This window comes from Exophiala bonariae (genome assembly GCF_035927105.1).
Source record: "Exophiala bonariae strain CCFEE 5792 chromosome Unknown scaffold_2, whole genome shotgun sequence".
NCBI classification, from domain to species: domain Eukaryota; kingdom Fungi; phylum Ascomycota; class Eurotiomycetes; order Chaetothyriales; family Herpotrichiellaceae; genus Exophiala; species Exophiala bonariae.
The window spans coordinates 1,265,156-1,283,925 of NW_027042477.1; the positions used below are offsets into that span (position 1 = coordinate 1,265,156).

The 18,770-nt window shown below is 49.6% G+C and overlaps 7 protein-coding genes across 7 annotated transcripts; 3 read left to right on the plus strand and 4 right to left on the minus strand.

The window, feature by feature from the left end:
* Positions 1-10: 10 nt before the first annotated feature.
* VMA2 (Vacuolar ATP synthase subunit B) lies at positions 11-1,773 on the minus strand (the record flags this gene model as incomplete). The annotated part of the gene is made up of 5 exons (XM_064848549.1): positions 11-1,147; positions 1,198-1,359; positions 1,410-1,465; positions 1,528-1,612; positions 1,678-1,773. The coding sequence occupies 5 exons, from the start codon at positions 1,771-1,773 to the stop codon at positions 11-13; spliced, it is 1,536 nt and encodes a 511-aa protein (XP_064711173.1).
* A 584-nt stretch (positions 1,774-2,357) lies between these two features.
* On the minus strand, positions 2,358-4,325 carry LTR84_004978 (uncharacterized protein; the record flags this gene model as incomplete). The annotated part of the gene is made up of 1 exon (XM_064848550.1): positions 2,358-4,325. The coding sequence occupies one exon, from the start codon at positions 4,323-4,325 to the stop codon at positions 2,358-2,360; it is 1,968 nt and encodes a 655-aa protein (XP_064711174.1).
* A 1,323-nt stretch (positions 4,326-5,648) lies between these two features.
* LTR84_004979 (uncharacterized protein) lies at positions 5,649-6,092 on the minus strand (the record flags this gene model as incomplete). Its single annotated transcript, XM_064848551.1, has 1 exon — positions 5,649-6,092. One exon carries the CDS (start codon positions 6,090-6,092, stop codon positions 5,649-5,651), a length of 444 nt encoding a protein of 147 aa, XP_064711175.1.
* A 396-nt stretch (positions 6,093-6,488) lies between these two features.
* LTR84_004980 (uncharacterized protein) lies at positions 6,489-9,442 on the plus strand (the record flags this gene model as incomplete). The annotated part of the gene is made up of 2 exons (XM_064848552.1): positions 6,489-6,898; positions 6,955-9,442. The coding sequence occupies 2 exons, from the start codon at positions 6,489-6,491 to the stop codon at positions 9,440-9,442; spliced, it is 2,898 nt and encodes a 965-aa protein (XP_064711176.1).
* A 1,263-nt stretch (positions 9,443-10,705) lies between these two features.
* On the minus strand, positions 10,706-11,591 carry LTR84_004981 (uncharacterized protein; the record flags this gene model as incomplete). The annotated part of the gene is made up of 2 exons (XM_064848553.1): positions 10,706-11,040; positions 11,096-11,591. The coding sequence occupies 2 exons, from the start codon at positions 11,589-11,591 to the stop codon at positions 10,706-10,708; spliced, it is 831 nt and encodes a 276-aa protein (XP_064711177.1).
* Positions 11,592-13,192: 1,601 nt separating this feature from the next.
* On the plus strand, positions 13,193-14,341 carry LTR84_004982 (uncharacterized protein; the record flags this gene model as incomplete). The annotated part of the gene is made up of 4 exons (XM_064848554.1): positions 13,193-13,415; positions 13,473-13,555; positions 13,615-14,270; positions 14,323-14,341. The coding sequence occupies 4 exons, from the start codon at positions 13,193-13,195 to the stop codon at positions 14,339-14,341; spliced, it is 981 nt and encodes a 326-aa protein (XP_064711178.1).
* Positions 14,342-14,915: 574 nt separating this feature from the next.
* LTR84_004983 (uncharacterized protein) lies at positions 14,916-18,719 on the plus strand (the record flags this gene model as incomplete). The annotated part of the gene is made up of 1 exon (XM_064848555.1): positions 14,916-18,719. The coding sequence occupies one exon, from the start codon at positions 14,916-14,918 to the stop codon at positions 18,717-18,719; it is 3,804 nt and encodes a 1,267-aa protein (XP_064711179.1).
* Between the last annotated feature and the right edge of the window lie 51 nt (positions 18,720-18,770).

The window sequence follows — 18,770 nt, forward strand, 5'->3', positions numbered from 1 at the left end:
ACTTCACCCTCTAGTCATCCAACAGGTTGGGTTCTCCATCACCATTCACCTGTCTATCACCACCTTCGTTATCACGCGTATCCTTGTTGCCAGCCTTTTCTTTCTTCGCATGTCCCTTGCGTGCGTAAAACTCATCCAACAGTTTCGGGTTGACACGGTTCAGTAATTCCTTGGGGAAGATTCGGAGCAAGTTCCAACCAATGTCCAAACTCTCGAAAATGGTCCGTTTGTCGTAGGGGCTTTGTGAGATGAATTGTTTCTCGAATCTCTCCAAAAATTCGAGCGAAAGCTTGTCCTCAGCGCTCAATGCTTCTTCACCAACCACTGCCTTCATGGCTGCCGCATCACGACCGATGGCGTATTTGGCGTACAATTGATTGGAAACATCGCCGTGATCCTTTCTTGTCAATCCCTCACCAATGGCAGACTTCATCAGTCGAGATAGAGAAGGAAGCACATTGATTGGTGGATATATGCCCTTGTTGTCTAGTTGACGATCGACGAAAATCTGACCTTCGGTAATGTAGCCAGTCAGATCAGGGATGGGATGTGTGATATCGTCATTAGGCATGGTCAAGATGGGAATCTGCGTGATGGAACCGTTTCTTCCTTCGACACGACCTGCTCGCTCGTAGATGGTGGACAGATCGGTGTACATATAACCAGGGTAACCACGTCGACCCGGCACTTCTTCACGGGCGGCAGAAACTTCTCGAAGAGCGTCGCAATATGCGGACAAGTCTGTGAGAATAACTAGGACGTGCTTCTCTAGCTGGTAGGCGTAGTATTCCGCGGTTGTTAGGGCGAGACGAGGGGTAATGATACGTTCAATGGTAGGATCACTGGCCAAGTTCAAGAACAGCGTGACTCGTTCCATAGAACCGTTCTCCTCGAAATCTCTTGTGAAGAATCGAGCTGTTTCCATGTTGACACCCATGGCTGCAAAGACAATGCTGAAGTTGTCCTCATGATCATCGTGAACGCCTTTGGTGACTTTGACTAAACCTGCCTGTCGACAAATCTGAGCAGCAATTTCGTTGTGGGGTAAACCGGCGGCAGAGAAGATAGGGATCTTCTGTCCTCGGGCGACGGAGTTCATTGCATCAATGGCGGAGATACCAGTTGAGATCATTTCTTCGGGGTAAACCTTCACCCGGGTTAGTCTGGCACTGACAACACGGGGTGGTGGGAGCGTACTCGAGAGTATGGGTTGATGGGACTGCCGTTGATGTCTAGATAGTCTTCTGCCAGTACTTTGGGACCTTTGTCGATAGCTCTTCCTGATCCATCAAAGACACGCCCAAGCATGTCTTCTGATACACCGATTTTGAGATTGTGACCAGTGAATTCGACTTTGGTCTGGATAGAATGAGTATATTTGTAGAGTTTCAATACATCTGGTCAAATACCTTCTTCACATCGATACCTGTAGTCCCTTCGAACACCTGGACTACTGCTCTGCTTCCTGTATCGTGAGGTGTCAATTCGCCAGTCTTTCAATGGCCATTGCGCCCAGGTAGCACTAACCTCTGGCTTCCAGGACCTGGCCAGCTCTTTCCGAGCCATCAGGTAACGTCAAGCTGACAATCTCGTTATAACGTGGGAATTTGACCTATACAGCATCATCGTCAGTGGGTGGAAATCTACCGTAGAGCTATAAAGTTGCAGGCAACTTACATTGTCGAGGATAACGAGGGGGCCATTGACACCGCCGATGGTGTTGTACTTCAATCGGGGCTTGATAGAAGCCATACGATGGTCTAGTTCGGCCATGTTGGCGGCCTCTCGGGAAAGGATAGAGTATAGTTCGAAGCTGAGGGTGAGGGAGAGGCAGAAGGAATTAATTAATGGCTGAGTAGCAGCTTCAGTAAAATGGACGAATCGGTTGCAGGCGATGATGCAGGCGCAGGTCAAGGAACGGGCAATTCAAGCTGCGGAGGCAGGATGCGTCTCTCACACTGCAGCAGTTAGTGGCTGACTAGCAGCAAGCGTAAGTTGCTGCTCTAACGGATGGCGTCAAGTTGTGCGAGATGAAACCCCGAGCTGCCCTAAGACAACCAGTCAAAGAAGCAGGATGTCTGAGCTAACGGCTTGTGGAATCGGGCTAAATACTCTTAGCCGGATCTCAACCTTAGCGTCTCGCTCTCCAACTCCGAGTACTGTAAGTTCGTAACTGATAGCGAAGCGAAATCTACCTCTGGTTCGTTCGCTCACATCATGGTTATCTTGATGGTTATCTATGGCCCTTGCATGCCTTCAGTCACATTAACTTGATCCGAGCTGCACTCTTAAATTCCATACACATTCGGATACTCGTGTAGGAGGCATAAATGATTGATCACCATTCTATCCCAGACCTAACCAACTTGAATATCTGCTCGTAGGCCATCCCAGGCTTGAGCATATATTAGTCGACTCTGTTGAGAGTCATCTTCCGCCCAGAACCTCACGCCCCAGCATCTTTTGCTTGCTGGGTAGACCCGTGTGGCAATGGTACACCGCGAATTTGCGAATGTTTCCAACACTGACTCATCAAAGAAAAGACGAAGCTCGAGCAATTCCCTGGTTTCATTGCTCTGCTTCCCAAAAGAAAACAAGGTAAATGGTGCTGTCTCTGGAAAGGTCAAGATCCCAGAGTCGACCCCCCTCGAGTCAGGTCTTTCAACTTTCAACGTTTCTATCCCAGGCACAAGATATACCATCGTGGAAGATGCTATCCCATGACTTTCATCATGAAATATGCTTAGCCCAATGCGCGAGCACTGACTAGACACTTCCAACTTTGCAGTCAGTTCAAATCTGTATGTCTGCACGTCCATAAAACACTCTCCTTTCCTGTTGAGTATAGGCGAGCCTTGAATCGCCACTAGCCGAGTGTCCCTCCTCAATCCCTGCAGCGAACTGGCAGGATCGATGCCTAGTGTCCTCACCGTGAAAGTATCTTTCGACTCTGGTGTTACTTCCACTGATGTGATATCCTTCAGATCTGATTGAAGGGCACATGTCACACCCCTCAAAGTCTGTAAGCTCAGCTCTCGAGGAATCCCCAATAGACCGCTCCAATTTTGTCGGTCGACCAACTTCTGTGGTAGATCTTCTTCTGTGATCCAACCCCAGGCTATCTGTTTGGCCGTCAAAGGGTCATAGAAGACGTTGACCGCGTACATCATTCCATAATCGAAGCGGCCTCCAAAAGAGTATTGCATTTTTGGCACGCTTTGCCCGGCAGCATTTGTGCTCATACTGAGCGTTCCACACATCCATTGCAGGGATCGCTCCCATCGTGGAAATGTTGTGGTTTCTTGAGGGTACGCTGCAAAAGTAGATTCAGGGTGTGAAGTGTCCGAGCCTTCTCCTCCAACCACTATAAATTCACGGGAGGCTTCATTCCTCTCATCAGACAGAGTCATGAAGCAAGCACATTCCCAATTTATGCCAAGATCGCCTGACCATCTGGATGTATTGTGATTCAACCCGACGTCCACAATGTCGCTGATATAAGTCCATTGTGTAAGATTTTGGGAGTTGATGGCATAAAGAAAGGCTGTGGGAGTATGGTCTCTCAGACCACCAGATATCAGTGCATACAGAGTCTTCAAATTCTCGTCTTGGCCTAATATGGCGTCCATTGAAGGCCATCTCGCAATGAAAGGGTCACGCCAGCCAGTTACAGACAACTCATCTGGTGGCTCCGCCAGCACTGGATTATTCGCCATCTTGGTCCATGACTGTCCATCATCACTTGACGTGGCAACCGCCAAAGTCTCCGTTTGCCGAATATAAGGTAAAGTGTAATGTAGCGGTAATCGACTGACCCCAGTATAGAAGACAGTGAGGTGGCCTGTCTCCCCTCCAAGACTCGTAGGCACCATACAGCCCGTGAAACAACCTTCCTTGTCATACCAATCACCAGGCTTGATACTAGTAGCACCCGACACCGCCCAATTTACCATATCTCTCGAGGTTGCATGGCCCCAGCGTATCGAATCCCAGACGACTGACCCAGAAATGCTTCGACGAGGATTCCATTGGAAGAACAAGTGGTAGAGACCTGTGCTTGCATCGTATCCCGGACCACAGGGATCATTCATCCAGCCACTTGGTGCCTGGATGTGGTATAGCGGCCGCCATCGAAGGAAATGTAGCGATGGCAGAGATCCCTCGTATACTGATCGAGCCGTAGGTCGCTCGGGTATCAGATCCTTTCCTGTCTGTGCAAGGTTCAAGTTGGACGTGCCGTCCACGGATTTTCGTCGAGCTTCGTATGCTGCCAGCGTCCCGGCAAGACTGCCAGGTGCTTGGAATGGCATGACACGAGTTGCCATCGTTTTCAAAGTCTGCTGTGAGTGAATGCCTAGCAATGAATATATGATGTTGTAAGTGAGTACAACAATCGCAGTGGGGGAAGCAGAATCGCAGAGTGAAAGGAGTAACGTTTGCGAGTTGGAAGTCTGTCCTGTCTATACCATGACAATCGTGAGCCTAGTAACATTGAGAACGCCCTTGGAGGCGGATAACCACCAGGAAATCATGTTGGTAAAGCCTAGTAAACTAGTTGATCCACCATCTTAAGCACGGGTAAATATCATCACGAGGAAAATAGGCGAACCGATCATGTGGAGGCCACGGCCTTTGGATGAGTAGACTCGCCCTAATAACGACATGACTAGTTATGTACAACATCCACAGCAACTGTGAGTTGGATGATTGTGATCCAAGTATTTGTGAGTACATCATTTCATTGGCGGTAGGGTCTCCCATTCCCATGGTGTGAGGGAATGCCCGATCAATATGCAGAAAAGGGCCGAACCGTTGTCGGCTAGCGAATGAGAGGCATCAGTTGCTGCTAACTATGAACCCCTGTGGAAAGTGAAGTGGTGTGTTCTCAAGCAAAGCAGATTGATCTAATGCTGGGGATGTGTATATCAGACAAGACTCTGGGTCACGCGGGCCTGGCTGAAGGTCGCATCAGAGCACCGTGGTGTGCGACGCTCAAAGCTTGTGCTAAGCAATGCTATTTGCCAAAGTCGACGGGAATTCGCGAAGGCCGTGTTAGGCTGTATTGGGATAAGTCCTCCGTGGGTTGGCCCGTTGAACGTTATAAGGCCGGCGAGCCTCATCTCAAGCTCGGGTTTAGTAAAAAATCTCGCTGAAGTATTGAAGTGCGGTCGTGGAACGCATTGCTCGTAGTGGATCAGGTCTTTGTGATACGGGCACCAAAATCAAAAGGCGCTCGATTTCTGTCCATTCAACCAATAGCTTGCTGTTATTCTCTTGTCGCGAAGTTAAGGAAACTTCGAGAAAGAGCCTGTCAATCCCTCATTCTGGTCACATAAGCCAGCAGTCTCTGTCGAAGTTGGAGGGCTTTAAACAATCATCTTAGCTCAGGCCTCGCATGGCACCCTCGCTCGTAGAGAGGCGTGCATTGACTCAAGCCCCGAATGTAGTCGACTGTGGTACTGTGTCGTTTGGAACGCGCTCAACACCATCCTGCAGGCATGAACAAGTATGGTTCGAGTTGCCCATCACTTCAATGTCGAGCAACCTGTACTCCCCTGCTACTTCATAGAAAAAGTGGCTTTGATCCTGGTCGGAGAAAGAGGTCGTTGTCTTGTCTGAATTTGTCTGTCAGGGTTCAAACTCCAGGTTCATTCTCCCACCGGCTCAGGTCTTCCACTGAACAGCAGTTTGTACTTGACAATCTCAACCAGTTCCAAATCCGAGGTGGTCTCTTCAGCTGAGTCAATACTTCCATTACCTGCCTTCTGTATGATACCCAGTGGCTTCGCCAATTTTTTCACTTCACCAGTCAACCGCTGGTGTTTGCCGATGTAGAGATACACCTTTTTCATCCATTTCCCGTCATTTTTCTCTTGTGCCTCATAGAGTGGAAACTCAAGTCTCCCGAGTGTTGTCGTTATCGGTGGCTGTTCGGAGTCAGAGCCAGAGCCAGAGGATGAACCATGCGGTCCGTGGATGGTTCCTTGAATCTCAACGATTGCGAGTCCTGAAGGTGTCTGCAGAAGCTGTGGTAGAGGATTTGAGCCCGTGCTCGCATGTATTCCCGGTAGCTGTAAATTGACACAAGGCATCTTTCCGGTCAGAGTAGGTCTCCATCCCACTAACAGTATCCTCGCGAAAAGACAAGAAGGGCTTTGAGGGATGGGTAGGAAGTTGAGTTGGATGCATGCACTTTAGTTCCGTGTGTGCGACGCGTCGAGTCGCGTTCGGCATGGCGGGGCAATCCAATAACTATTTCTTGGCATAAACCCCCGGCGTGCCATCTCGCTAATCCTCTTTCCCCAAGGCTGATCCCCGCCCCAGTGAGGAGCGGCATCCAACGGCAGACAAGTCGTGATGGAAACGCCTTGCGCTGCCAGAACTGCGTTAGTGCCAACCTCTGATCTCAACCACAGCCTTATCTTCGACGATATGTCTTTGCCCTCAGCTATGCTCTCCCGCCGAACAGCTCGAGAGTGCTGGAGGAGATGGATCCCCTCTCCATCACGGCCGCCTGCGCCGGCATCCTAAGCTGCATAGGCCCTCTTGTCCTGAAGATCCGAAGAGTCGCCGTCGGCGTGCGTGAGGCTCGCAAGGACATGGCCTCGCTGGACCAGGAGCTGTCGTTGTTGGCAATGCTGATGGAAATATTGAAAAATGATTGTGAGGATCCTGCCTTTGAATACCCTACTCGCCTGCGCAAGAGCTTCGTCGATGTTCTGGGCCATTGCGCCGGGGTCCTGGGGGAGATGGCGGCCACCTTGGGGAAGTTTGCTTCGGCGAAATTAGGGAAAAGACTCGAGTGGGAGGCGCAGGGACGGGACAATATAAGGAAATTGAAAGAAAGGTTGAATACTTATTCAGATCTTATTGGAAAACATCTCGAGTTCCTTGCGCTGTATGACACTCTCTCCATCGAGACGCTGCCCTATGCCTTGGCTTACATTCGGTCAGACTCCAGAGTCGAGAGGTCAAGTATGACTTGTCTCATACACTACAACAGGTAGAGATGCTGGGAAACGACGTCGGATTCATCCGGCGCAATACAGCGCATCTTCCCCAAATGCAACACGATCTGGCACGGCTATCGTCACAACTTCCACTCTTCGCTGAGATGCTGAGATCACAAGCTTCGCGTATTGGGACCACGAGAGAGGAGATTGAGGATAACATCATACTTCGAAGATTCATCGAAGACACCTGTTCCTATGCCGAGACTGTCTTCGATGACCTCACATCGAGAGCTAGTTTGACGCCCGTGCCCAGTGAGAGGCAGGTCTCACAGCCGCGAGGAATGGATGCGTTTCAAGACCGTAGCAACTCGCATCCCAGACCGCCACAAATGGATGTAGATGTCCTATCAGTGTTGCCGGAAGACGATGCACAAGCATGGGCCACCTTCGCAACTTATGGTTTCGAGCACGTCCCAGTGGAAAGTTTCAGAGATGATTTAACACGTTTACCGGGCACTCCTCACAGTGATCAAGACAGCAAAGAAACTGCGTCGTCTTCGTATTCTGACGAGACACTAGACCGCAGTTCATCGGATATCCAAGAATCAGCGCTACCTTCCGCGCCAAACCGTGATTGTTTTGTCGACGACGAAGACGACAAGCAGGTGGCCACCTCTGAGCCAGACCGAAATCGATCGCTCGACACGGAAGAGCCAGTATTCAATTCTGTAGGGCCTATCGTCAACACCAATGCTGATGATCAGGAAGACGGCGTCTCAGAACCGTCGCTCGACAATGAACGAATACTGACAAACTTTGAGGTGTTTTCAGACACGGGGGATGGCTGTCGACGTGGTCGTTCTCCAACGCCACGACCGCTTCCCCTTCCCACGATTGGGAATTACGAAAGGGAAAATGTGGCTCCAGCATCAGACACTCCCACCACACCTCCTTCCCCGAAGAACTTTGCGCTGCCAGGAACTGCCCCTGATCCAAGTAGACTTCTCATAGCCGGCAGCTCAGCGAGGGTCATTGCCTCAGAACCCCAGCCACTACAGTACGTAGCCAAACCACTTGTACAGCAATTGAAACGGCGCCCGACTCCTGCCAGACAGGACTTAGTCTATGACCCCAATTCAAGGCGCTTTATCACCAAGGCACAGGCTGACCTCCTGGAGACGCCACCGATACCAAGCACGCATATTGACGTGAAGCAAACCCCCAAACAAAAAGTGACGGGAAAGCCCACGACGGCAAGAGCACACCGGCCCAAAAGCATTAATCCTCCTATCACTTACCGCACTGAATATGATATCTCCCCTTCTTTTTCTTCGACGAAACTTGACCAGGTCGAGTCGAACCGCTCAAGCACCACATCGCATACGAGCCGTCGATTTGGGTCTTCGAGTGACGGGCCTGGGACATCTCGAACCCGTGCTACCAGCATCCAGGATAGCGATGATGATTCTGAAGCGATAAATTCCAGAGATTTTCGCCAATTGCCAAGGAAGTCGTCCTTCCGCAATTCTAGGAGAGGGTCTTTCTCATCTTTTCGATCCTTCAGTGGAGCTACAGTCACGCTTCGGAAAGTCCCAGTGTTTGAACTGCCTCTGCTTTCTACAGCAGAAAAGGCGAGCATAAAGACTTTACTGATGCACGCTCCTGTACGCATAACATCACCAGATCCCAAGAAGTCGAGGAGGAGCAGTTGGCATTGGAGGAGAGGCAGCGATAGTAACGAGCAAAACCTGGGCAAAGCATTGATCTGGGCAATCAACGACTATGATGTCTGGAATCGAGGTGCCAAGACTGTACCAACAGAAAAGGTTGTGCAGTACTTGATCGAGATGGGCGCAGATGTCAACACAAAGGCCGTAAGCAATTACAGCTATGTACCGGGAGCCAGAGGCAAAAATCTCGTGCCTGTCCTGCATCTTGCAACCCATGCAGGGATGCGCGCTGTGGTCGAGGTCCTTCTCATCAAAGGTGCTTTTTTTGACGCGAAAGACTGGATGCAACGGACGGCCCTCCATCTCGCAGCGGAAAACGATTTGTCCGACACCATAGCTCTACTCCACAGTCGGGGAGCTGATATCAACGCAGAAGACCACTGGGGCCATGACGCGCTGCGCATTGCTGCCATGATGGGCAATTTCGAGACCGTGCAGGTTTTGATCTCCGCCGGTGCCAATGTCCAAGCCGCGGGCTTGATAGCAGATGTTTCTGCGCACCAAGGCACAGCTCGAGTCTTGAGATTCTTGCTTGATCAAGGTTCCAACCCCAACGATCAGGATCGATCGCAAAGGACAGCTGTCTATCGAGCAGCGGAACAAACGCTGATAGAAAACGTACGGGTACTCCTTGATTTCGGGGCCGATACATCTACCGCTTTGTATCTGGTCGAAAACCGGCACAGATGGGATGTTAGAGGGAGAAGGGAACGTCTTGATGACTCGAGACTTGTTGCAATGTTGAAGCAAAATGGGTGAACGCAGGCTTGAGATCACGGGCACTGATGTGTACCATGGTGGAATACCCAACAGCTCTACAACGCTACCAACGTGATGCATGAATGAATCCGGGATGGACGTCCTTGTACGCAATCACAGCAGCACGCCGGAAGCAAATCACCATCAGCTTCATAGCCAGCCTCTGTACCCTCGGCCATAGAGGCAGTCCAGCTACTTACACTCTTCGATTTAGCAGATATAAAGACAGATCCGGAAATACGTGAGCCTGCTTCCAAGATCGGCACGGCAATTCACAGATGCGCTATTTAGTTTTTTGCCACAATGGCCTTCAAGCTAGCTGTATCGCAAGATTGTCTGGGAAGTGCGAGAGAAAATGGAGGAAGATCGCAAAGGACTCTGTGATTCAGATCGAGATGGAAAAAAGAGATGCAGGACCAGACTTTGTTACAGGCAGCTACAACAGCAGCAAGCCAAGGAACAGGGAGATTTGGATTCGGATTGTTTGTGGACGATATTTTCAACAACCCATCTTTCTGTATGAAAGTAAATACATATATTGCCTTGTATTGCAGGTTCCGTTAGTAAATTGAATTGCCCTCTCATGGAATTTCCAAATTCGCAGGTCTAGTCTCTCGATCAATTGACATCTTTACTAGTCACTCCGTTCATATACCCCTTTTTTGGTATAGCCTTGGACAGCATCCAGTGCCCTTATTCCTACTTCTGGGAAACATTGTCCTGCGCCGTCAATAGATCTGTGTCCTATGGTACTAGGGAGTTATAGATCTTAGCCAACGCTTTTCTTCATGTGATAGGGTGGTGCAGATCAACATGCCATGGTATATTGTTATTGGCCTGCAGTTATTCTTTAAGCCTACATAGGGCTAAAGGCGTTCACAGCACTAACTACCTCCTCGTTCCGACCAGGGGTATGCTCGACGTGAATTTACCTCGTCTTGGCGTACTCCTGTTCTGCCAGCTGTGTGCTCATGTCTAACATTAGCAACTCAAAACAGGCCTCCATCAGGATGTGTCTTGTAACTAGGTCCGATGTGCTATGCTACTATGCTTTGTACGTAAGCAAATCGACCAACAAAGAAACGTCAATCTCGGAGCACTCTTACATGATGTCTCTTGAGGGCATTACTGTGACATGGAGAGGATTTTTAGACACGATACTAGTTCTGAATTATTTAATTTCTCATTTCTCATTTTGCTTTTGCTTGTGTTATACTAGCAGATGGCCATTCGAGTTGTGTTCATGATTTGTGACCAAAGCTTCTACTTAGTAATGCCGCCAGCCTGGTTGGTATCATATGTTATACCACACCTCTGGTAACAAGCCTTAGCACCTTGAGCAAAAGCTGCTGGCAGTTGCGCCCTGTAGTCTGTGGTGTTGACATTGTCAAGCCAGCTCGGGTAGGCGAGATTGGCATCGACGATATCTTGAGGATTGATGAAGAAGTTCTGGGCTGTACGCGAGACACCAGGGTCCTCGTTCGACAGAGAGGCGACGAAGACGGCGGGTTCGCAATTGTCGTTAAATTCCCAGTGTAGGGATCCTTGCGGTCGGATGGTACCTTGGTATAGGCCAATTTCAGTATATACGGGTAGATCTGAGTAGTATTAGTGGGCTATATCCTGTCATGGATGGAATAAGTAGAGACTAACCAAACCCATCTTCAAGAACAAATCCAGTCTTAAGAGATTTTCCACTGACGAGAGTAACTATCTCGGTAGCACGGTTATGGATGTGTATACTATCAAGGCCACAAGGATTGAGGTAGCCGATAGCAACAGAGAGACCGGTGCCCATAAGGACGGGGAAATTGGCGACTTCTGCGAGGTAGCCTTGACCACCAAGACCATTGGCAGCATTAGAGTGGGAGCCATCAGGTGTTAGGTCGAATTTGAAATAATCATCTGTGTTGCCAAAGCTCTTGATAAGCGTCAATCTCTCGACAGCAGTGTAGGCAAGCTTGACTTGTGTGAGCTGCTCCTGAGTGTAAGTCGGGTTTGGACGAGTAAGGTTTGTGGCATTTGGTGGGTTCACAAGGGTTCCATTGTCTGGATAATTTGGCTCTTGACGTCTGTAAAGCTCTGGGACAAACGGAACAGCGGCAGTGAAGCCGAGGCCTGTAGTGAGGGTGGCAAGACTGAAAAGCATTGCGATCAATTTGTAGATAAAGTCGGAGTGCTCGAGGGTGAACGATGGATGAAATGACCTTCCTAAAGCCGTGGCCTAGCTCAGGTATTTAAACACAAGATCATGCTTGATCGCCAGAGGATCTGGTCACCCGTGGAGGACCTTCCTGGGGCCCATTGAACAAAGATGCTGGTAACTCACTCGAACCATTGCCTACCACAGATGGTTCATCACACCGTCGAATATTTCAAATCTCAATCAACTAGCAAGATAGCTTTCCACGGTCACCAATCACCAAGCAGCCAGCTTTGGGCTAGATCTTCCATGCTGGTTCGGAGGAGGCTCTCGAAAATATTGCAGGTGTCGAAATCACCGATCGAGCAACTGGAAGCGATCAATGAACGTTTCTCAACATTCCGAGATGCAGCTCCATCCAATCAGACAGCTCGGGATGAGCTTCGTAAAGCTTCTCACTCTTGTTCGAATTCGAGTGCATGATGGACAGTTCGAGACCTCAGCTATGAGCTCTCGGAATCAGGGCATGATCGGACAAAAAAACGTGGGGACCCCGCATCTCTCGTTGATGATGATGACCACGACAGGTAAGTTCTGCCGCTCACAAACTTTATCAGGCGCGAAATCGGAGAAATGGCATTTTCACTCTTGGTGCCACACTTGCATATGTTGCCTTCTTTAGACATCGGGAACGAACCTCAATCCTTGCTCTCCATTATGCTAGTTTGTCCGACCGGGTGCTCGCTCGTCAGGTCTCCCTCGGGCAAACGGAAGGCGGTATCTAACATCATGCACACGAGACTCTATTGCCATGTGTTTGTCGTAAGTTCGTGAATGTCGGATCTTATCGTAAAGCTTGATGCTGAGTTCGGAGAGCACAATGACAGCTCCACAAGCACAACAGCAATGCTTTGGTTTCTGCCGATATGTCATGAGTTGAAAGATGTTATGTAAACCTGACGCTCAAATAAGTTCCATAGCTGTGACAGCCCTGAGAAGACTGCTTAACAGAAGAGAATAGTAGTTTTCCGGCCAGTCGTCAACCTTGACAAAAGCCCAAAGAGTATGGCATCGCCAGCACCAGACACAGATCTCCAAAACTAATGCTGGAACTTTGACGAGCATGGTGAAATATGCCGCTTTACGGGATTATCTGTGTCGTGACAGCAGCTAACCTCTTGGGGCGCGTTCATTAAAGCAGCCATTCTGCCCATGAATACAGAGCCTTGGCATGAAATGATTCTGAAGTGAATTTCTAGATGTTTCTCTCAGAAGTCGTCCCATCTGCAATCATCGCCGACCTACGGAGTTGATCCAATGCGCCCACCTCAATTGAGACCACAAGTCTGAACAGACATCCAACAGACAACATTCAAAGGTATGTGGCCCTCGCCAACATTATTTTCGTAGTATTGTGATGAGAATCCAGCTGGCACCAGTCTGAGAAGACTTGTACTCTTTGCATGCGGATCAGCTTTTTATGGCTTCAAGCCTTCAGCCTGAATACCCTCCTTATCCCTTAAAACTCTGCCTTCTGGCTTCGGAACATATTTCTAATCTGACCGGAATAGGATCGGCTTGCCCATTTACCCTGTGCCCTTTCCATCATGGTACTCCATAACCCTAACAACTGGCATTGGGTGACCAAGGATGCCGGTCCATGGGCCAAAGAATATCTAGAGACAGAGATCAAAAAGGCTTCAGCTGAAGAAGATGGCGTTACCGCAAAAATCACCAAGCTTGTCTCTCTGGACGGTGATGTTGAAGTCAGCCAGAGAAAAGGCAAGGTCATAACCATTTACGATGTTTCCTTGCAATTAGAATATGAGGGTTCGTCATAATTTCGGCATAACGAAAGCTTTACAAATCGATTGACGAATTCGACAGGAAAGACCAAAGAAGGCATCGATGTCAGTGGTAGCATCAAAGTTCCAGAATGCGCATATGACACCGAGCCTGAGGAGTACGTTGTATGTTCCATTGCTGAGTCCACGGCAGAATTTTTAAGCACGGCACTGACTCCTGACAGTTTGAGATCGATATCTACTCTGAACAAAAGGAGAAGCAACCAGTGAAAGATCTCGTCCGATCACAGCTTGTGCCTCAACTTCGAAAAATCTTCTCTACTCTAACCCCTGCGCTCGTTGAAGAGCATGGAAAGGACTTGCAACACGCTCCTGGTTCCAATCCCTCAAGTGGATTTGCCACACCCACATGGCATCCACAAAAGGAACGTACTCCAACATCCGCCGCTCAAGTCACTACATCCACTTCTGCAAGCTCCTCAATCAACACAACCACCGTCAGTGCCACAGATGAATTCCGCACAAGTGCTGAAGAGCTCTTCACGACTTTCACTGATGCACAGCGTCTTGCTGCTTTTACGCGCGCACCACCTCGAGTCTTTGAGGGTGCCAAAGTTGGTGGAAAATTCGCCATCTTCGACGGAAATGTCACCGGTGAATTCGTCACTTTAGATGCACCCAAGAAATTGGTGCAAACTTGGAGACTTGCACAGTGGCCTGAGGGACATGTTAGCACCCAGGAGATTGTTTTTGATCAGAATGATGTGGATCGAGTGACCAATTTGCGGGTCACTTGGACTGGAGTACCTGTTGGACAAGAAGAAGTGGTACGTCGCAATTGGGAGGGTTACTACGTTCGCAGCATCAAACAGACATTTGGGTAAGTTGCACGTTGCTCCTGGAGTTATTAATTTGACTGACATGACGATCAGCTTTGGAAGTATTCTATAGTCTGAATGGTCTTACTTCCCGGATATGGAGCTTCACTGCATTGCATTGCATTTCGGGACATTGCCGATCGGAGTGGGAGGTAAAACCCAAATCAGTGAGCGCATTCCTGATTTTTTAGATTTATGCTACGGTACGATAGTTCCAAGGGCGCTTCGACCTGCCCCCACGGGGTGGATGAATGAATGAATGAAAACCAAACATTAGCCACAGCAATCGATCATGGCCTCACATGTTTTATACTTTTGATTGCCAGGTTTCGTCCCATGTGTTAGCTGAGCAGGGATTTCCCTTGCGCAAGCTCAGCCAGTCGTGCTGAAGTTACGTCATCTCTCTACATCCCATCATCTTTCGTCAAAACCGGCTTGCACCGCCACACTTCGACTTCTCTTTCCTCTGTCCTCTCTCCAGTCTCTAGTCTCGCCTGCTACTCGCTTAATTCTTTTTAGTATCTGAGCCTCGCTACTGAGTCAATCACAAGAACATTGGAATATGTGCCTTGTTGCATGATCTGCACGGGTGGGTAGGCAAGTCAACCCTTCCTAGTGTTTCTAGCTGACACAATCGAAGTACCACAATGTCCAATAAAGGACCTTCCGTGGGGAAGGACCAGAAAAATGGGAAGAGTGATGACAGTACTGATCTGACAACGATTTTAGACGAGCATCAAAGGGGAGAGCTGACCTTGCTCATCGCCAATCTCACTGAATCCATGCGCAAAGTCATCATCGATAACTTCGATGCCTCGGCTGGAGGAGACAAGAGCCTCTCACGCGATGGAATGACAGAGGATGAGAAGCTCATGGCCACAGACCCCTCCACTGCAGATGTTGGCGCATATGAACGTGAACAAAAACTGAAGGAGGAGAATCTGAAAGATCTTGCGACCCCCAAGATGAAGAACTTGAAGAAAAACTCCCTGAAATCTTACGATGAATGGCGCGAGAAAGTCATTGAGCGTGTTGGTCAGGTCGTTAATAGCGAACGCACCGCCAGAGACCAAGTACAGCAAAACTCAGGGACGGCTGATGTCTCCAAACCTCGTGCACCAACAACGGTCGGTCGTATTATGGAGGTACCGAACAAAATGGTCAACTTGAAGTTCAAGGATTTGTTTCCTCCAGCAAAGACTCCACTCACGAAAATGACTATGAGCCAACGCACTTTGATACTTCATGCTTTGCTCCTGCTCCTGCTTTCTCTTGAGCATTACAATGCGCTTTCACGTATTCTGATGCTCAATCTCACATCTTCATTAAAGTTGCCTTTGAAGACCTTCGAACAAGATGAGTACACGACAGCTAAAGGTCTTCTCGAGGCTGCAAAAGAGATGTCTGCAGATGAGGAGACGAAGAAGATCGCCGAGGAGAACAAGGAGTTGAGAATCAAGAAAGTCCGTATTGCGACTGCCGCTGGTGCAGCCATCATGGGCGTCACTGGTGGGTTGGCTGCTCCAATGATTGCTGCAGGTGTTGGCTCCGTGATGGGTGGTCTCGGTCTCGGTGCGACTACTGCAGCCGCTTATCTAGGATCTGTCGCTGGAAGTACCGTGCTGGTGGGCGGACTGTTCGGAGCATACGGTGGTCGTATGACTGGCCAGATGATGGATCACTATGCTCGGGAGGTGGAAGATTTCCAATTCCTCCCCGTGCATGGCAGTAGCGACAAAAAGACCAGTGAGGATGAAAAGCAGGGTGCAGAAGAAGCCAGTGAGCACGATCACAAACTTCGAGTGACCATTTGCATATCCGGTTGGTTGACTGAAAAGGAAGAGGTGGTGAAGCCCTGGCGCGTGATGGGCGTTGGAGCAGAAGTGTTTGCGCTCAAGTACGAGTTGGAAGCACTTCTGAATCTCGGAAATGCTATGAACGGCATGGTGCAGTCTGCGGCCTGGGGCTATGCTCAGAAGCAACTGATCTCCCGCACGATATTTGCCGAATTGGCGTCTGCTATGTGGCCTATAGCCTTACTTCAGGTTGGCAGGGTGATTGATAACCCTTTTAGTGTTGCCAAGTCTCGATCTGAGAAGGCCGGTGAAGTGCTTGCTGATGCAATCATAAACCGTGCACAGGGTGAGCGACCAGTAACGTTGATCGGGTATTCGCTTGGTGCAAGAGTCATCTATACTTGTCTGATGACGTTGGCCAAACGAAAGGCCTTCGGACTTGTGGAGAATGCAGTATTGATTGGATCACCAACTCCAAGTGATACAAGTGATTGGCGAATTCTCAGGAGCGCCGTGGCAGGACGACTAGTGAATGTCTACTCTTCGAACGACTATGTCCTCGGGTTCATGTATCGCACTTCAGCGATCCAGTATGGTGTTGCCGGTCTACAAAAGATCAACGGCCTGGCCGGTGTCGAAAATGTTGATGTCTCGGAAGACGTCTCGGGGCATTTGAGGTACAGATACCTCATTGGTAGTATACTGATGAAAATTGGGTTCGAAGACATAGACATCAACGCAGTGCAGGAAGAGCGCAAGGAGCTCCAAAAGATGGAGGAGCGTGAGAAGAAGGAGTCGCTTCAGTCTCAGCGGCGGTGGCTGCTTCGTCGCGAATCTACGGGAGGGAAAGCGGACGAAGAGGCAGAGGGCAAAGCTGAAGCGGCTGAACTCGAGAAGAAGGTCCAAGAACAAACTCAAAAGTCTTTGGTCACCAGGGCCATTGAGTACTTCTACAATCCAGGCATCCCCAGTGCCAAAGATGCAGAAAAGGTCGCAGGTAACATTCAAAATATCGGCAAAGATCCAAGCAAGGCTGGCCAAGCAGCTGGTGATGCCATCAAGGATGTTCAGGCTTCTACTCAGAGCTATGCTACTATGCTTTACGAGAAGTTACCGAGCATGCCACATGTACCTCGTTCAGCACCAACCACTAGTGCCAATAAGTCTACTCCTGCAGATACCAAGCAAGCTACAGGTCAGGTATCTGAGGCAGTCAAGAATGTGAAAGGCTCCGGTCAAAGTTATGTCCAACAGGCATCGTCCTATCTTCCATCACTGCCCAGCATGCCTTCACTCGGCGGGGGTGGTGGTGGCAGCAAGGACGCAAAGAAGAGTAAAACACAACCGAAAACTCCAGCTGAAACAGCCTCCACTTCCGCCTCTAAGGCAGCAGACACGACAAGCTCAGCGGCGAGGGAAACAGCGGGTGTTGTTTCAGATGTTGTCAACCCAACTGTGAAAAATGTATTGAATCCAAAGGACAATCCTGTCGTCAAGTCGGCTCAAAAAACGACAAAGCAGGCACCTATTATTCATCAAGCCGCAGATAGGACTCCCGCGCCTGTTAAAAATGTAGCAAAGGGTGCTTCGGATGCTGTTGGCACCACGGCGCAAAATACTGGACAAACCGTACAAAAGCGCATCGACAGTTCAACCGAGAAAGCCCGCGATGCAGCAAAGACCACAACCTCGGGTGTCACAAGTGCTGCGAAGTCAGGGCAATCCTATTCCTCAAGAGCAGCTTCATATCTACCTGAAATGCCCAACATGCCATCCTTTAGCTTCATCGGACGGGATTCCAAAGAAGGGACAAAGGCAGCAGCACCCAAGCTTGAGAAAAGAGCAAGTTCATCCAAGAATATCAATGTCACAACGAAGTCCAAAAACGAAAAGCAGGCACCGCCAAAACTTGCAAGTCGTAGCAGTTCGGCCAAGAATGTTAATGCTGCGAATTCAGCTCCCTCGGCAGGAACGCAATCGTCCCCAGCAAATACTCTGTCTCGAGTTGCATCAGGTCTGAAGTCTCCGAAGGTGCCCACAAAACTAGATGGCTCTGGAATCAAATCTCCAGCTCTACCAACGCGACTCGATTCCATTCCTGGTATTAGTGGTTCGAAATCACCACCAACCTCGGTTCCTACCTCCGATCTAGTTCGACGAATTTCGTCGGGCCTGAAATCTCCGCCAAAACTGGGCCCTCGGAAAACCAGCAGCCAAATCAATCAAAGTCAGAGCTCCGGACCAGAACCAGGAGCATTGGGCGAGAAATTGAGCAGTATCCCTTCGGGTGCAATGGATATGGGAAAGAATGTTGGCGGGCAGGCGAAGGGTCTGATTGGTGGAAGTGGCGATGGCATCAAGTCTCCTCCTGCAGCTTCTACTGGGGGTATCAAGAGTCCCAGGACCTCAAATGTTAAGTCTCCTGCACCAATCTCCAAGAGCACAGCAGCGCCGGACAAGGCGCAAAAGAAAGGTTCTGACACGAGTGCTATGCCTTCCATCCGTGGTACAGGGGCAGCAAAAGGTGTGACAGATGCCGCATCTTCTGGTGCTCAGCAAGGAGCGGGAAAAGCAATGGACACGGGCAGGGCTGCAGCTCAGCAGGGTGGTAAGGTCCTGGGCGGCTTGGGCCGTGGTCTGGGTTTTGGCAGGTGATGAGCTTTGTGGCGAACGCATGCGAAGTGCTGGGTTGATATTGCTAGGTAC